Here is a 19,122-nt window from a genome sequence, read left to right as displayed (position 1 = left end):
GAAACGCAGCGTGTTTCTCCGCTGTCCCGGACAGCTTTTGAAGGCAGGCAGAGGGGAGCAAAGACTTTCGCCCCCTGCCCGCTTTCAGAAGAGGTCCAGGACCTCTTCTGAAGGCTGGCGGGGGGCAAAAGTCTTTGTCCCCCCTGCCTGCCTTCCCGGGGGCTTTTAAATCGCCCCGGGACAGCGGAGAAGTCCTCCGCTGTCCCGGGGCGATTTTTAAATGCTGGCCCGGGGGTTTTTAAAATGCTGGGGGTGGGAAGAAAAGCCCTTGTCCCCCCCCCCCAGCCTTCAGAAGAGGTCGGGGGACAGACTGTCCCGGACCTGGTTTGAAGGCGGTTTCCATAGGAATGCATTAATTGATTTTTAATGCATTCCTATGGGAAACCGTGCTTCGCAAGACGAAAAACTCGCAAGACGAAAAAACTTGCGGAACGAATTAATTTCGTCTTGCGAGGCACCACTGTAGATAGATAGATAGATAGATAGATAGATAGATAGATAGATAGATATAGATAGATATAGATAGATAGATGATAGATGATAGATAGATAGATAGATAGATAGATAGATAGATAGATAGATAGATGATAGATAGATAGATAGATGATAGATAGATAGATAGATAGATAGATGATAGATAGATAGATATAGATATAGATATAGATATAGATAGATGATAGATAGGTGAGGCATGTGTACAGAATGCCGTTTTTCCATGTCTGAGTTACCACATACTTATTTTACAAACCGCTGCCATCAGCCACATCCTCATGTGGCTGTTTGTGAAACCAGAGCTGCTGGAACTATTGCAGAAATGTGTTATTAAAGGTGTTTCTATTGCAGTGTTTCAGGAAGGGTGGCCACTGGTGTCAACCTTCACAGTATCAGGTGTGATCTCTCTTTCCAGCACACCACCTCTCTCCCAACCACTTAGGGAGAAGAAGCGAGAGTTGACAGGGCGAGCCAAGCAGCCCAAAATAATTGGAGACTGCTGCTCTCTCTTTTCCTTTCTGTTCTGGCATCCTGCTTAGATTGTAAGTGTCAGGATTCTGGGACAGAACAGCAGGAGCCACTGGCAAACTGCAAAATCAGGCGACAATTCCATCTCTCTTGTGGGAGGCAACACCTAGTTATCCATGTCATTGCAGAATGTAGGCAGTCCAGCAAATGTCCAAGCCTGTGTTGTCAATACAAGGGTTGCTTTGATAGGTTAGCATCTTTACCACCAGCCAGACCCTCCATTCACCTACATATTTTTTTAGCCTCTCCCTCTGGTGAGGAGAGCATGAACCCCAACCTCTAAGGTCCAGTTTACATCTGGATTATCCTCACTCCCTGCCCGGGGGGGGGGGGGGCGGGGAATGGTAATATTTAATTCACTGCATCTTTTCTCATCCCCACCCCTACGATAACAGCATCCAATTGTGCTCCAGGGCAAGAAATATCAGTCATAAGTCGTTATAATAATAATAATTTATTATATATACCCCACCCATCTGGCTGGGCCTCCCCAGCCACTCTGGGCGGCTTCCAACAAAGGATTAAAAATACATTAAAACATCAGTAATAAAAAAACTTCCCTAAACAGGGCTGCCTTCAGATGTCTTCTAAACATCAGATAGTTGTTTATTTCCTTGACATTTGATGGGAGGGTCGTTCCACAGGGCTGGCGCCACTACTGAGAAGGCCCTCTGCCTGGTTTCCTGCAACCTCATTTCTCGCAGTGAGGGAACCACCAGAAGGCCCTCAGCACGGGATCTCAGTGTCCGGGCTGAAAGCTGGAGATAGAAACTCTCCTTCAGGTATACAGTGGTACCTCGGGTTAAGTACTTAATTCGTTCTGGAGGTCCATTCTTAACCTGAAACTGTTCTCATCCTGAAGCACCAATTTAGCTAATGAGGCCTCCTGCTGCTGCCGCGCCACCGGAGCACGATTTCTGTTCTCATCCTGAAGCAAAGTTCTTAACCTGAGGTACTATTTCTGGGTTAGCAGAGTCTGTAACCTGAAGAGTATGTAACCTGAAGCGTATGTAACCTGAGGTAGCACTGTACTGGGCTGAGGCCGTTTGGGGCTTTAAAGGTCAGCACCAACACTTTGAATTGTGCTCGGAAACATACCTGTCATTTTGAGTACTCTGGGCAGACCATTGGCTGTGGGGTGGAAGGCAGTGGGGATCAAGTGTAAGTGAAACCAGAGACAGAGAGATGCATTTTGCAATTGCATGCATGCAATTTTGAGGGTGCAATTGCATTTTGAGGTTTAAGGCTGTAAGGTGAGGTTGACATTATTTGCATTCTTCTGGGTTTTGTTTTGCCTTTTGTTTGTTTTTTTAAATATTTTTTTATTCAATTTTTTAAACACATACAAAAAAGACAAGCACAACACATAATAAAGACAAACTAAAACAAAAACAAACATGTATAATTTCACAATCTTATTTTCGTATACCTTCTTTCATCCGACTTCCCCATACCTCCCTTTCACTGCATCCTTATTTTACAATTTTTTAGCAACCCGTCAATCCATTTATCCATTTAATTCCCTTTCATTAAGTTTCCCTTAATTTATTAGTTACAGCTGTAATTCTCTACTTCTTACCCCTTGACATCTAACCCTCCTCAATTTTACAACAATTTTTGAGATACATTTTAAATTTCTTCCAGTCTTCTTCCACTGTCTTTTTCCCCTGGTTGCGGATTCTGCCGGTCATCTCTGCCAGTCCCATAAAGTCAATCACCTTTGTCTGCCATTTGTTTTGCCTTTTGTATGCTCAGGACAGATGAAGCGTACAGGAGAGTTTGGAATTTGTTTTGGCATTTTATAAACTTTTTTTGGGGGGAGAGTATCATGGGGGCAAAGAAAGCATCTCATGTGCCTCTGGCTGTTTCACTATCTATCCTTGAGTGCTGCAGCTCAAAACCATTTTGTTTGCCTGAGAAAAGGAGCTTTAAGTCCTCGCAGTCTTCGGGTGAAAGCAAAAATGCTACTCAGGAATCCGTATGTGTTTTCCACCAGTGATTGGCAGAAGGTAGACTGGGGTATTTATTGGATGAATTCTGAGAAACAAGGTTCGCTGTGTTGGCTTCGGCATCAATTAGCAGGAACGTGAAAGCAAATATTTTTGGCGTTGCAATTGTTTCAGCTAAAAAATGTGCAAGTGAGAATATTGGCAGTGGAGGCGAAAGTATTTGAATTTCCAAAAAGGTCAGGATTCTTTCTTTAAACAATGTAAGGACTCTACCACTATGCAAAAGCACATAACCTGTTTTCTTGGAGTAACAAAGAAACACAGGGGCATCCCACAGTGCCTTGTTGAACCCCTCGAGTCAGCCCTCTGTGGGGTCTTCTGCATCGAGGGAGGAGCAAAAAAATCAGATCATTCTCATTCACAGGCTGAAGAATGACCTGAAGAAAGCATGCTGGTTGGTTGTTTATTTTTATTTAATAGTCTTAGAGTCACAAAATGTTTAGGGGTATGCGTACCCCTGCGCACCACCCCCTCCCCTCCCCAGAAAAAAGCGCTGTGCACATGGGTATGTATGTTATTATTGCTGTAAGAAAAACAAATGGACCGACCTGCATCATCTGAGGCCCTTCTTTGCGTGCCTCCTCCACGAGAGATCTGGAGGGGGCAAGATAAAGATGGGCCTTTTCAGTGGTGGCTCCCAGTTGGTGGAATGCTCTCCCCAGGAAGGCTTGCCTGGAGCCTTTGTTAGGTTGGCACCCTGGGGAAGTTGTGGGCTCCCCTTCCTTGAAGGTCTTTAAGCAGAGGTTGGGTGGCCATCTGTCATGGATGCTTTACCTGAGATTCCTGCATTGCAGCGGGGTCAGACTAGATGACCCTTGGGTCCCTAACAACTCTACGATTCTATATCTTTAGGCACCAGGCAAAAGCATCCCTCTTCTCCCCAGCTATTGGCTAACTAAACAACCTATGGCTTTTTAAACTGTGGGTATTGTTTCATTTCTTATTGTTGTTATAGTAATTCTAAGGTCTTATATTTATAAAATAAATGTTCATAAATGTACAAGGCAAACACATACATAAGTATATAAACCACGTGTCTGAAATAGTACAGGAGAACAACCCTGAAGCCATTTTGACTCTCCTGTGGGAAAGGGAGCAGTATTTTTCTTATAACACTGTGTTATACATTTTTGTCTTTTTATATTGTAAACCACTCTGAGATCATCAGATGATGGACAGTATAGAAGTATAATGTATATAATAAAATAAATAAATGCCAGAGGAACACAGCTACTGCCCTCAAAATAGTTTCACGGTAAACTGCCTTCATGTCATTCATATTTGTCTGAATTTGCCAGAATAAACAGACTCTCAGAACATTATCAAGAAGTGCTTGCTGTGCAAGGGGCAAATAGGCACCATGTTCTTTGACAGGTATGGAACGTTCCAGAACAAATGTAAGATCAATCACACTTCAGAACTCCCTTCTTAGCTCTCAGCTGAATTAATATTCACCGATGAACCAATGAAGGTAATTGTTGTGGGTTTTTTTCCCTCCCAACACTCAGAGCTCCCTTCCTCAGAACACCTGAGTGTGGCAGATGCGACGTGGTTGGCGCTCAATGTGGTTTCCGGAGGAGGCAGTTTCTCCAGCTCCCAGCCCATCGGCGTGACCAAGATTGCCAAATCAGTGATAGCTCCATTGGCTGATCAGAACATCTCAGTATTCATGCTCTCTACTTATCAGACAGACTTCATCCTGGTAAGGAAACACAATGTGAGCAGATAAATGACAGAAGTCATGCTCCATCTACAGAAGACCTGATAGGAATCAGATGGATGGCCTCTCCCGAGACTATTACTTTAAGGGAATGATCCTCAATTATTTCCTATTTACCTTCTGCGTGACTTCTGAATTTTTTAAATGTTGATAACGGGTAACCGACATGCAACATGGTGTCAGAAGTGGCACTGACTGCAGCGGTTTCTAGAATGTATTGGGTGGCAATGGGAAGCCTCTGGATTTGACTGTGGCACAACATCAGGCCTGCACACCCAATTACTCTAGCTTGCACTTTACTCAGAAAATGGGGCACTCCCTCTGCCCCTAATCAGTGATAGCCCTCATCCCATGGTCCCTGTGTTTTGCCTTTGGGGATACCTTGTTAAAATGTTTAATGCAAGCTCTCTCCCTTGTCCTTCCTGCAGCACTCAGCGCCCCAGAGTTTTTTGAACTTCTGTCTGTCCTTAGTAGGCGGCTGGACCCCTCTTGGCCGTAGTGCACATGCCTGTAAAATCATGTGTGTGATTGCTGAGGCATCAGAAATGTTGCAGCTTTACACTTCAGCTGCTTTTGAACCACTGATAACCAGTTGTTTTGCATAACAAAAATGGGGGAAAGGAAAGGAAGCTCTTTTGGTCCTTAAGAAGTATTCCACAACCAGGCAATACCTTCTTTTCTTTTCTTTTTTAGGACAAACACAAATGCACAATGCTCTGAGGAAACTTATGTGCTCTCTTTATCAGGCTGGATGTTAAGAAAAGTGTAGTGGGGGGTGGGGGTTCCCAGGAGCAGAGTAGACAGTGAACCAGGGAAGTATCCTGCTAACTGTGCATGAGTGGGGAAGCTCATGGAAGGGCCTGTCTAGGAGCCAGGAAGATTGGAGCTCCAGTGTCTAATAATAATAATAATATATTTATACCCCGCCCATCTGGCTCAGTTTCCCCAGCCACTCTGGGCGGCTCCCAATCGAGTGTTAAAAACAATACAGCATTAAATATTAAAAACTTCCCTAAACAGGGCTGCCTTCAGATGTCTGCTAAAAATAAGATAGCTGCTTATTTCCTTGACATCTGAAAGGAGGGCGTTCCACAGGACGGGCACCACTACCTCTGTTTGGTTCCCTGTAACCTCACTTCTTGCAATGAGGGAACTGCCAGAAGGCCCTCGGAGCTGGACCTCAGTGTCCAGGCTGAACGATGGGGGTGGAGACGCTCCTTCAGGTATACTGGGCCGAGGCCATTTAGGGCTTTAAAGATCAGCACCAACACTTTGAATTGTGCTCAGAAACGTACTGGGAGCCCTTGCAGATCTCTCAGGATCGGTGTTATGTGGTCCCAGCGGCCACTCCCAGTCACCAGTCTAGCCGCAGCATTCTGCATTAATTGCAGTTTCCAGGTCACCTTCAAAGGTAGCCCCACGTAGAGCACATTGCAGTAGTCCAAGCAGGAGATAACTAGAGCGTGCACCACTCTTCCTAAACAGGGGACACAAAGACATATGCATACATACATGGCTGGCACACCCATAAGGCAAGGGGAGGCAACTGCTTCAGGCAGCAAGATCCGCAGAGCAGCAGATTCCAGTGCAGATCTTTATTCCCCTTGTTCCTTATCTCCCTGAGAGGGAGGGAGCACCATTCTGTGGTTCACCTCAGGCATCAAAATGTATTGGGTCAGCCCTGCATAAACACACATGCCCTTCCTCCCATCCAACCAATCTCTGTCCGTGTTCCTGTTTGATATGGGGCATAAGTTCTGACTCCCTGGGGCCCTAAGCACCCACAAAATTCCCCATGAAGGGGCTGGGCACCCACAGAGTTCGGTGCCAGGGTCATGCGTGCTGCATGGCACCCCCAGCCCCAGGCACCCCCAGGCCAAGCTGGCACTCCTGGTGAGGGGCTTCATGCATAAACTAGAGTTAAGCATGTTGGTTTTATGAGGCTGATTGCCCCACAGTAACCTCACCCTGGGAGTTTAGAGTGAAGGGCAGGCAATGAATTAAAATAATAGCAACAGTGTCTTTGTTTTTCTCATGAGCCGATTTCTTCTTCTTCTTCTTCTTCTTCTTCTTCTTCTTCTTCTTCTTCTTCTTCTTCTTCTTCTTCTTCCCATGCTCAGATACGTGAGCGGGACCTGCCCTTCGTGACGCACACGCTGGCTTCTGAATTCACCATCCTCAGGGTCGTGAACGGGGAGGCGGTGGCAGCCGACAGCCTCGGGATAACAAACGGATTTATGAAACCGAAACTGGGTATGGTTCCCCTTCAGTTTGCCACCTGCTCCCAGTTTTACAGGGATCAGTGCTCTCTTTCTGGACACAGCCCATTGCAAACCAAGACCCCGTTTAATGGTGCGTGCCAATTTCCTTTGGGGAGGCGCCATCCAACATCGTGCTACGATGAAGCAGTACCCTTGTTCCCAATGTTTTGCTGCAGCAGAACGTGGTTGCGGAAGAGAATTCCTCAGCAGGTTGCTGGTAACTCTGTTGTGTGAAGAACTGCACCATCTATTGCATGATGAGTTTCTACTGATGCGCTAGGCCCCCTACCTCCAACCCTACCAGTCCCAATGAGCACAAGCTGCCGCAGCAGAAATAACTTATCATTCCTTTACATCTGTGTGTCTCTTCCTCTCTTTCAGTTCAGAGGCCTGTCATCCACCCACTTTCCAGCCCAAGTAACATGTTCTGTGTCACCAGCCTGGACCCAGATACCCTCCCCTCGGTTGCTACACTCCTTATGGATGTCATGTTTTACTCCAATGGGTAAGTTCAAACCAGGGAATTGGGGTGAGGGCACAAGGGAGAAAGAAGCTTCCTTAAACCTCACAAGAAATGGCTTCGGACTTAACCCGCTTGAGACAGCTTCCCTTCATAACACCCTGGGATTGCCAGGATCGCTGCCACAAGTTTCTTGAAAGAAGGGGTGCCACATGATACCTGTTCCACAGGTATTGATCTTTTAGGTTGCACTTTGGAACTCCCTGCCTGTATTCTTCCTGCCACCAGCAAAAAAAAATATTTTTGTTTAGGCAAGGTATGTAGAATGATGGCATGCATTTTAATCTGGCTTCTAGCTTGTCGTTGATTTCAGTTTTGTTTATAGTTGTTTTTAACTGTATTAAATTTGATGCTTTCTTCTTTTTGTAAACTGCTTTGGGCACAATCGAGCAGCATATAAATTGTCCCCAAATTTGGTTCTCCCTTCCTCCGCAGAGTAAAAGATTTTATGGTGGGCAATGAAGATTCTGGACACATTCGCTTTTTCTCATTCTCCCTCATTGAGGGTTACATTTCTTTGGTGATGGATGTACAGACGCAGAAAAGGTGAGAACCGGCTCCCTAAATCCTATTCACTGGGCCTCGAGCGTTTATTAGGAGACCTCGCATGTGCCCCCATGCAAACACACAGTGCCCACATGAATGCCAAAAATCCAGCTGGCTCCTGAAGTAACTTAAGAGAGAGGAGATGTCTTCAGGAACATTCCAGGGAAAACAGCACTTTGGGGTGGTCTTTTGTGGGATCTGGGTTCGAATTCTTCTGGGGAACAGAAGAAAGAGCAGCGGGTTGGGATCTTTTACCTGGAATATAAGTGGCTTTTTAGGGACGTGGGTGGCGCTGTGGGTTAAACCACAGAGCCTAGGACTTGCCGATCAGGAGGTCGGCGGTTTGAATCCCCGCGACGGGGTGAGCTCCCATTGCTCGGTCCCTTCTCCTGCCAACCTAGCAGTTCAAAAGCACATCAAAGTGCAAGTAGATAAATAGGTACCGCTCTGGCGGGAAGGAAAACGGTGTTTCCGTGTGCTGCTCTGGTTCACCAGAAGCGGCTTAGTCATGCTGGCCACATGACCGAGGAAGCTGTATGCCGGCTCCCTCGGCCTGTAAAGCAAGATGAGCGCCGCCATCCCAGAGTCGGTCACGACTGGACCTAATGGTCAGGGGTCCCTTTACCTTTACCTTTATAAGTGGCTTTAGAATTTTATTGCAAGCCACTTTGAGTGTCATTGCATTATTTATGTTTGTTTGTTTATTAAATTTATATCCCGCCCTTCCTCTTAAGGGAGGCAGGGGTGGCAAAAGAGTTCATTGGTTGTTTTGGTTGGTAGATGGATTGATTGCATTCATAGGCCACCTTTTTCTTCAAGGGGTTCAAGGTGGTGCACATAGTAAACTTTAGCTGGCGACAACCCTAAATCTAAAAATCTTGCATAGGCCTCCCTGGGTGCATACATGGGTGGTGGATTTCTCAAGTTCTTTTTAATACAGCAGGACAGATTGAAATCTTATTTTCCTGTTCTCTCTCTCTCTCTCTCTCTCTCTCTCTCTCTCTCTCTCTCAAAGGTTTCCTAATAATTTGTTGTTTACAAGTGCATCGGGAGAACTCTGGAAGATGGTCCGGATTGGAGGGCAGCCTCTTGGATTCGGTAGGTTGTGCCTTAGAGGCTGGCTGCTGACTTGCTGAGGTGGGGTTTACTGAGAAGCTAATGGATTTGCCTGTCGTTTCCCTGTCCATATATCCATCAGGGAACATGGGGTATACAGGGTGAGGCAGGAGTAGGGCTGCAATTCTTCTCTTCTCCTCATTGAGATATGGGGCACCTCTCCCTCACAGGGGAAGTCCCATTTATCCAAGTGGCGCGGATCATTACCAGGGGACCGGCAACACAATGCCCTTTCCCACGATACTCCATTGTTTCTAGCCCAGCCATGGTACTCCATTCCGTTTCCTCCTCCTTCCCACCTCAGCAAGTCAGCAGGCTGTATACCCCCTGGCCTGCGCTCTCATGATCCTTGCCATAAAGATTATGCACTTCACAGTTTCGCAGATGGCTCTGTGCAATAGGAAATGCCAAGAGTAGAGAGCAAACAAATCCCTGCAGTAAACAGAGGATCTTTTCAAAGCCTCTGTTTCTCAGATAAACTCATTCCTGACGCTCCCTTCACCGCCAGTTGAAGGACCTGTGAGTGCAGGAGCCAACAGGGCACCCTCTTCAGCATAGGTGCCAACTCCTAGGGGCCAAGGCAGTGCCGGATTTACATATAAGCTGAACAAGCTATAGCTTAGGGTCCCACTCTCTTGGGGCCCCCCAAAAAAATTAAAGGGGAAAAAACCTGGATGTACATTTTCAAAATGCAGTGGTACCTCAGGTTATAGACGCTTCAGGTTACAGACTCCGCTAACCCAGAAATAGTACCTCGGGTTAAGAACTTTGCTTCAAGATGAGAACAAAAATTGCACGGCAGTGGGAGGCCCCATTAGCTAAAGTGGTACCTCAGGTTAAGAACAGTTTCAGGTTAAGAATGGACCTCCAGAACGAATTAAGTTCTTAACCCGAGGTACCACTGCATATGATTAAAAAAAACCAAAAACCTACATACAGCAACAGTGTTTTGTTATGTGTTGCGTAGGTTCCTGCAATGTAAGTAATGGGCCTCCAATCATTTTAAATTAGAGCTTAATAATTATTTCACTATTAATATACTTAATTGTATTTCAGTTCAACCATTACTTTGAAAAATACATATTTTGTTAGGTGCAAATGGCTTTAGATACCTATTAGGTCCATAAATTGCCATATAGGATATATTCAACAAACAAAAAAAGTGGCCATTTGTTGTTGAGAAAGGACAGCTGGACCAAGGCAGTTTTGCAGACACCCCTCCCCATGTATTTTTTGAGGTCGCCAGACACCCTCAATGATCAGAGGGTGTCTGGCTCCTCACAACATCACATGTGTGACGTCAGGACATTGCGCAACTTCACTCCGAGCCCCCTCAATCCTCTGTAGAGAAGCTGGCACCTCTGTTCCTCTGCGTTCGGAACAAGTTGAAACTTTCCAGACTAGTCACCCTGGGTAGCCCTGCGGAAAGAAGATTATAGTAATCTAATCCTGGTTCCCAAAGCAGGAATGTCTGTGGCCCCGACGCATCTTTCCTCGGCTAACACGGGTGTTTGTAATGAGCTGTTGTTTTCTCCTCCTCTCTCCCTTAGATGAATGTGGAATTGTGGCACAGATTTCTGAACCGTTGGCGGCAGCTGACATCCCAGCCTATTACATCAGTACGTTTAAGTTTGATCATGCACTGGTAAGTCCCAGGGTGCTACTTTTAAACCAAGACCATTGGTCCTTCGAGAGGAATTAGCAGAGGCTGCTCAGGCAAGCTTTACCAGGGCCCTGTGTTATTATTATTATTATTATTATTATTATTGAAATTTCTATACTGCCCTTCATCCAAGAATCACATAGCAACAAATAACACTCCCTGCAGTTTAAAAGGCCATAGATTGTTTAATTAGCCAAAAGCCTTGGGAAAAGAGGAAAGTTACACTTGTCACCTAAAGAGTTACCCAGGCCTTTGGCCATTAAATAATCTATGGCCTTTATGTGGGGGCTATTATTAATATTATTATTATTATTATTTTATTTGCTGTTTTTTATTATGCTTCAGATTATGTTTTCATTATCACATTCCTTGAATTTGTTCTTAATGATCTACACCACCCTGGGGTCTTTCGATAAAGGGTGGTATGTAAATTTAATAATACTAATACTACTACTAATAAAATAATACCCTGGCTGGCAGTGGCTCTCCAGGGTTTCAGGTAGGGAATCTCCCAGCTTCACTTGCAGACACCAGGTGTGATAAACAAAAATCTGCCTTTATACAGGGATTGAACTTGGCTCCTTATTTCCTCATGCAAAGCAAACCTTCTGCCGCTGAGCTGAGGCTTTTCCCCCGTGGAGAAACAGAAGGTCCATTTTGGACATCTACCCACCCACCAGCAATAAAATATCTTAGGCCGGCTTTGGCAGCAGACTAGTGACGCTGTTAGGGTCTTTTGTTTTAATGTTTTAATGTGTGTGCCAAGTCACATGCTGTGTTTGAGAGTATCTCCCCTCACTGCCCCCCCAAATAACAATCCCTATGATGCTGCCCATTACCTTTCCTACATTAAGCCTCTTTCGGAGAGAGCCCTGACCTTCTAACCCATTAAAAGCTCAGGCAGCAAATCCCAGCTTTTCTCCTCCTCTGGTCAGGTTTTGTTTATATTTTTTTGGCACTGGCCTCTTTTCTAGCCTGGAAACTCCAATGTGTACTGTTTTAAAAAAAGAAAAAAAGTCAACACCATCTCAGATAGCGAAGGTCAAATGGTTAGATCCACTTGGTTTATTTCCTTAAACATTAACCACGCTGATAAGATAAGCCCATAAGAGCCTTCCTAAAGCTAACACACAGGGGCTTATTTCGCACTCAGGTGATAAGCCTGTGTCTGGGCTGCGCCACTTCGGTGGTGGCGGGGAGCGGGTGTGCCTGACGTCAGGGTCCAAAAAGTATTTCTTGCACCTAGAAAACTAGCTGCTCAGGGAGAAAAACAGAGTAACATCCAGCCATAGATCTCAGTGGCAAAGTGCTTGCTTTGAATGTATAGTCCCAAGCTGAGTTCCTGGGATTTATAGAGAGGACTGGGGAGGTTCTCTGAAACCCTACATAGATGCTGCCAGTCTGGGTAGGCAATACTAAGATGGATGGACAAAAGTCAACTTCCTTTTGTCCTTGGCACTCTGTATTTCTGCATGCAGGGCCTTATTAGAGTGCTGTTATTGTTGTTTGGGGGGAGGGGGTTGTTTGTTTTTATATGGGGGAGCATTCGGTTATTTAACACCCCCATAGTTGAAAGTGGTTCATCCCTACAATTCTGCAGCACGCCCAACACCTTGCCACTCGCAGAACACCACCAGTTGGGCAGCCGCCTTGGTGGGGCTTTCTGGCAGTAGCCAAGGGAAAGTCTTTAAAAAGGTTTCTCTGCCATGTCCTAAGGCCCTTAAGATGTCCTCCCAGGGACCTATAGGATTGTACCCATTATCGATTAAAAATTATGGGTGATAAAGCAAAGAAGCCATTGAAGTGGCTGGACTGATTTGGATGGGTCTACTCTTGATTGTGATTTGAGAGAGCAATATCTGGGACACGGTTTTAGGGTGGGTGGGGATACGTACGAGAACTGCACATTCTCTTTTGGCAGTGATTGACAAAAGAAGAAAGTTCTTAAGAGAGATGGCTGTGTTTCCCCAGGGAGAATCAGAATGTTAGGTTTATTTTAATTCAGATGTGTGTAACTTGCATTTTCTTTCTTTTTAGTCATTTTGAAATGGGCATCTTTTTTTTCCAAGGGGGCAAGGTGTGCTTTCCCAAGCAAACTTGAGTGTTCTGTGTTTGTTCATGTTGTTATTCGTGTTCAGCTTTACTTTAATACAGTGGTACCTTGGTTCTCAAACTTAACCCGTTCCGGAAGTCCGTTCCAAAACCAAAGCGTTCCAAAACCAAGGCACGCTTTCCCATAGAAAGTAATGCAAAATGGATTAATCCGTTCCAGACTTTTAAAAACAACAGCAATTTAACATGAATTTTACTATCTAATGAGACCATTGATCCATAAAATGAAAGCAACAAACAATGTACTGTAGTCACACAATCAATCAATCAATCAATCAGTAGCTGAACTGGGTTCCACACAGTCACAAAAACAAAAACAAGAGCCGCAAAAACAAAACCACAAAATAAATAGCAAAAACAGGCAGACCTCAGCGTAACCCTCAAAACGGAGCACGTTCTGTTTCCAAAAAGAGTTCACAAACCAGAACACTTGCTTCCAGGTTTGCAGTGTTTGGGTTCCAAGTTGTTTGAGTACCAAGGCGTTTGAGAACCAAAGTACCACTGCATTGTTAAACTTTGTTTTGTCATGTTCCAAGGACTAGAAACAAATAAGTGAACCTGACTCAGTAAGGCTAATGCTAGAGATCATCTTAACATTCTGTCCATCTATTCTGGGCACCCTGCAATGTTGCATTTATGACAGTTGGCCTATAATATATCATATCTAGAAGTCTGAATTTCTATCAAAATGTAGCGTCCTGGTTTTCAGGGGTGGTTGGTTTTTTTCCCCCCCACTACAGGTACCAGAAGAAAATATCAACGGTGTTATCAATGCACTTCAAGTGAGTCAAGCTGAAAAGCACTAGGAATCGTTTGGAGTGGGACTAAGGGTGCATTTTCTGTCAAAAGTTCTTCTCAGTATTTTCTTGGAGCAAGGAGAGAGAGAAAAAAAGTGATTGGTTTGTTTTTTACTCCAAAGAAAGCCTGGGAAAAGAAGCTGTTGCCACGTGTGAAGAAAATAAGAAACAAAAGACTGCTTGAGAGGCATTAATAACTCCTGATAGCTTTTTTAAAAATAGCAATTTTGAAAATAAAATCTTCAAAGGGGCAGAGCATGGTGAGGAGCAAGAAGGAAAAATGTTTGGGATTTAAAAACTGTGGAGGGTTTCTGAAGTTCAAAATGTACCAATTTTGCTGTTTTCTCTTTCAACCCACCCTCTCCCCTTTTTCTTTTTCATTTGCCGGTGTGACAGAAATACACCGTTATCCGAAGTTTGAAATAAAAGAGACTGTATACTTCAATTGAGGGAGGAACTGGGATGGAGCACATTTGTGAGGATGGGAAGAGCAAAAGTGTAGCACGCATTTGCGGAAGAACAGTGAGAAGGGGAAATAAAATACAATTTTGGACTCTTGTCACCTTTTCTGTGAACAACAGGCCGGTCATTAAGTGTGTCAGGCCAAGAGGATCAATTGTTACAAGCAAACGTCACCATGCTATGAGGACAAAAAGGGAGCCGTCCTGTCCTATTCCAGCATTTTGTTTAGAAACAGAAAGCAGATGATGGCTCCATTTTAGCTCTGTGTCATCAGCACCAGCCTCTCTCAACCTCTGGTTGCTGTTGGACTACAACTCCCATCATCCCCAGCTATCAGGACCAGTGGTGATTTCAGGCACAGAGCCATTCCCAGCCCTACCCACAGATGCCATTGGGGATTGAACCCAGTTGTTCAAACCACTACAGCTACAGCCCTGCTTCCCCATAGTGGCCAACCAGATACTTCTAGAAACCAGCAGTGAGCATTAAGACAACAGGCCTTCTCTGCTTGGTTGCAATACTAGCTCTGGTTTGCTCTGTTTGGCTAGCATGGAGAACACCTCTCAGGAGAGACACGTGCTCTGCGGAAGCCACCTAAAACGAGTGGCCACCGCTGTGCTGTTTGGCAGGGAATTTTTTCGCCAGGAAAAGGACTTCAGTGGAAGAGCCACAAGTTCCCAGTGGCCAAGCCACGATATCTCCCAATAAAAAGGCAACGGAAAAGGCCTAAGATCCTGGAAAGTTGATGCCAGGCAATGCTGGACTCAGCTGACACAGCGTCCTCTCAATGGAGGCTGTGTCCATATGGGCAAATGGGGCACTGCCACCCCAAACTCTGACTGCCCTCAGCCAGCCCCCACCTGCCTTCCTTCCTGGATGAAGACCTGGTCCAGGGGATGGCATTGCCCCCATCAGCTTCCTCCTCCTCCTCCCTCTCACTTTGCTCCTTATAGAATTCAGCAGGAAAGACAAAACTAGACTGAGTTCACTCTGTTTGTCATTGGCTCTGGCACCACCTACTGGTGGGCTCCTTGCCTTCCAACCAGTCCCAGTGGATTGATCGGGTTACATATTCCCAGTCTTTCTTGGCAGGCAAGACTGGGAAATAAAACCACAAGCAATGTAGCTGCTCAAAACATAGCTGGATATGTGTTTTCAATGACGTTGAGGTGGAATTTTTTCCAGGGCTTGGTGCTTCCCCCCCCCCCCCCCCGTGGAAAATGTTCCATGTTATACGTTCATGAGCAACAGCCAATGGATGCCAACTGCTGGTACCCACCGGTTGTTATGGACTCCAACTCCCATCAGCCCTGCTTGGGATAGCCAATTGTCAGGGATGACGGGAGCTGTGGTCCACAGCACCACCCCTGCCCTAAGGTATCAGAAACTTGCCCGAGGCAAACTGAGATACTTTTTTTCTTACCTTTTTTATCAATCCAATTCAAAGGTTTGTGGAAGACCCAGACTGCTGTGCATTATCTCATTTTCAGCAGATTGGAGCAGAGATGTGAGGATGGGGCATAGAGAGCAACTCTATGCTTTCTATTGTCAGGCCACTGATTTCTCTAGCTCAGTATTGTCTACACTGGCTGGCAACCGCTCTCCAGGGTTTCAGACAGAGGTACTCTCAGCCCTTCCTGGAGATGGCAGGGATTGAACCTGGGACCTTGCGCATGCAATGCAACTGCTCTCCTCCTGAGCTATTGCTCTTCCCTGTTTGGGAATTACAGTCATTTCCCTGTAGAAGCCAATGGGCGCAATTTGAATGCGTTCTCTTGAGCATAGCCCATTGACGTGAGTGGGATGTGGTGCTTGTGCCCTCTGTTCTAGAAAATGACTTGGATCCTGGTCAGACACAAAATGGGACTGATTTTGTTTGCTTAGTTCCTCCATTCAGAATTGCGAGTGAGCTCTGTTGGGATGCACTGCTGATTTTTTTGGCAACTGAAATGTTGATTTCGGAACATTTGTACAGTGGTACCTCGGGTTAAGTACTTAATTTATTCCGGAGATCTGTTCTTAACCTGAAACTGTTCTTAACCTGAAGCACCACTTTAGCTAATGGGGCCTCCTGCTGCCGCCATGCCGCCAGAGCACGATTTCTGTTCTCATCCTGAAGCAAAGTTCTTAACCTGAAGCACTATTTCTGGGTTAGCGGAGTCTGTAACCTGAAGCGTATGTAACCTGAGGTACCACTGTACTTAAAAGAACTTTGCTGTGCCGCTGCAATTGTACGCCTCCAAGAAAGCCCTCTGCAGTCTCCTGGTACATCTCTGCTGAAAAGTTTTCCAATCTAAGCAAGTTTCACTCTTTCTTTCTCTTAATGCCAGCTTGCTACTTTTCTCCAGGTGCCTAGTAATCCTCCTTCCTTCCGGTCCTGATGTCCAGGCGGTGATTGCCATTGCTGATGTAGCCAAAATGGTACCACCCACTTCTTCCTGGGGCTTCTTCAAGGCAAATGTGACATTAATTGGCAAATTCCTCTTTGCAGCTTTTGCCTCCAGAATGACGGGGCGTTTAATGATGAATTACTCCCTTCATTAGTCAGTTCCTGTTCCGTGTGGAGGGAGAGGCTTTATTTACAAATGCCTTCTCGTTTTCGAAGGTATTTTTCATACTATATAAACAGCAGCATCCAGTCCAGAAAACGTATATCAAGTGGAAATCAAAATATCGACCATGAATAGAAGTCAGTTAAGTCACAAATAATGCTGGAAGTCACACCGAACATGAAGCAATAAAAAGAACAGAAGCCAAAAGGAGGAAGCTTCTAATTAAAGTTGCTTAGCCTCTTTGTGTGAGCAGAGCTCCACTGTAAGCATTCTAAAACACACATGGGGAAGATCAGGGCTGAGAAGCCTCTATCTGGACTTTATGGCTCTACCCCACCTCCCACTCACCCACTTCTGTGCCCTCCTTCTGCAGGGCTTTTGCCTTGTTGGGATGCGTCCTTGGAAGTCTGCTTATGTCTCTTCCTTGGATGGGGGAGGAGAGAACCTTGTGCACAAACCGCTGACTTTTACATGGTTAGAATCTGGCCTACTGGATAAAAAGCTAAGATCCACACCAATTGTTCTGCCCACTTTTTGCATCTGGTCCTTCCCAGCCACTGCCATGTGCCTCTCCCTCCCCCCCAAAAAAACACAACCCTGCAAGCATGTCCCGCAGATGAAAATGGAGCCCTCGCGCTAGAAGGATCTTGGCCACAGAGGTAATATGGTTGTGTCTTATTAACCAATGCCCAATACAGGGAAGCACATTTTAGAATTCTATCTCCAGCTAATGACTGAACCGGCAGCACCGCAGCTCAGCTCAAGAGCTCCCGAGACAGAAGCAACAGCTGCCAGATTTGATAAATGCTGCCAGGCGCTCTGTGCAGTGCCGTCATGTGGCCATTTATCAGAAGGCAACATTGGGTTTTCATTGCCCATGTCTTATCCCTAAAATGCCTGAACAATAGTTTGGATCGCTTCTTTCTCGCCGATATAGATATACAGTGGTGCCTCGGGTTAAGAACTTACTTTGTTTTGGAGGTCCGTTCTTAACCTGAAACTGTTCTTAAACTGAGGTACCAATTTAGCTAATGAGGCCTCCTGCTGCTGCCGCGCCACCGGAGCACGATTTCTGTTCTCATCCTGAAGTAAAGTTCTTAACTCAAGGTATTATTTCTGGGTTAGCAGCGTCTGTAACCCGAGGTAGCAGTATACTCAGACCCGAGGGGGCGTCTTTGAGGGCTGAACGTGTGAGGCAGGGGAGGAGGAAGGAAGTAGCCAGGTACACTTTACAACAACCACTACTACTACAATAAATGCAAACCACTCTTTCTCTTAGGCCAAGGAGCTTTTTCTCTCAAACTAAGGAGATGGTGAGATGGCGTACGCTTGGCTCATTCCTCTCCATCAAAAACTCTGGGAGCGCAAGGGTTAGGAGAGGGGCAGAGTAGAAGGGAAGGAGGCTTGAACCCTCATGTAGATCAGCACTGAAGGCATGGGCAACCCTGACAGGTATGTCATTCACACGTTTCCTCTCCTCCTGCCCCGGCTGCAAGATCATCAGAACCTTGCGCTTCCCTTTTCAATTAACTGCAGTTTCAGCAGCGTATCTGAATCCCTAACTCTGGTTCTGCTAAAACAAGGCACCTTCAAAAATAATGGTTTGATGTAGGCTGGTTTCACTAAACCATAGTTATGGCTAACCATGGTTTACACAGGTTCTGACACTGCTGACCCGCAGTTGGTAGGAGAATCGACAAGCCCAAGTTCAATGGCACAATATAATACGTTCTCTATATGCAGTACATAGTGAGAGGTAAGATCTGTGAAGGGAAGCAGCCAGGGATACGATGAAACTTTTCAGTAAAAGCTTTAGCGGTTGCTTTTGAACGAGGCAGGGATCCTACAGTGCTCCTGGAGTCAAACTCCCAACATCCCTTGCCACCGACCATGCTGGCTGGGGGCTGATGGGAGTTGGAGTTCAACCACAGCTGGAGAGCCACAGCTTCCCTAGCCCTGCTCTGGGACAATAAAGAGCTGGGTGCTAGAAAGAAAGGAATAAGGCAAAGATATTCAATCATCTCATAAGAGCATCTTTCAAAAGCAGCAGCATGTTCTACACTCCCGCTGTAAACAAACCCTTTTTGCTCTGACTGCACAGCAATGCAGGATTCCTCGCAGCACTCCCAAGTCCTTAGCAACCACTTCGGAAGTACAACATTACGAAGACGGCCAAGCAGCTAACGATTGTCCTGAGTGAACAGCTCCCAAAATTTGTGCAGCGTCCCTCTGAAAGCAATCCTCGTTCCTTTGAAGCCTGCTGCTACGTGACTTCATTAAGTTCGCTCACAAGGAATTCAGGCATCAGTCCCAAAAAGCCGCCAAGACCAGTCATCAGGAAAAA

The 19,122-nt window shown here is 45.7% G+C and overlaps 1 protein-coding gene and 1 long non-coding RNA gene across 2 annotated transcripts in view; one reads left to right on the top strand and one right to left on the bottom strand.

Annotated features, from left to right (window-relative positions):
* CASTOR2 (cytosolic arginine sensor for mTORC1 subunit 2) overlaps window positions 1-14,317 on the top strand; it is a 51,303-nt gene extending 36,986 nt beyond the window's left edge. Inside the window, exons 3-9 of the mRNA XM_083714786.1 lie at window positions 4,538-4,731; window positions 6,870-7,002; window positions 7,392-7,515; window positions 7,966-8,076; window positions 9,092-9,174; window positions 10,743-10,837; window positions 13,708-14,317. Coding sequence (XP_083570912.1) covers window positions 4,538-4,731; window positions 6,870-7,002; window positions 7,392-7,515; window positions 7,966-8,076; window positions 9,092-9,174; window positions 10,743-10,837; window positions 13,708-13,773 — 806 coding nt within the window. The 3' untranslated portion in view covers window positions 13,774-14,317. The remainder of the gene's footprint in view (window positions 1-4,537; window positions 4,732-6,869; window positions 7,003-7,391; window positions 7,516-7,965; window positions 8,077-9,091; window positions 9,175-10,742; window positions 10,838-13,707) is intronic.
* A 2,463-nt stretch (window positions 14,318-16,780) lies between these two features.
* On the bottom strand, window positions 16,781-17,914 carry LOC310832751. The gene is made up of 2 exons (XR_014558406.1): window positions 17,250-17,914; window positions 16,781-17,195 (listed from the first exon to the last, which is right to left on the bottom strand). It is a non-coding gene; the product is annotated as an uncharacterized lncRNA (long non-coding RNA).
* Window positions 17,915-19,122: the final 1,208 nt, after the last annotated feature.

Source organism: Podarcis gaigeae (genome assembly GCF_964106915.1).
Source record: "Podarcis gaigeae genome assembly, chromosome: 15".
In the NCBI taxonomy this organism is placed as follows: domain Eukaryota; kingdom Metazoa; phylum Chordata; class Lepidosauria; order Squamata; family Lacertidae; genus Podarcis; species Podarcis gaigeae.
The sequence above is the reverse complement of the archived record's forward strand: the minus strand, read 5'-3'. Positions and strand labels throughout refer to the sequence as shown.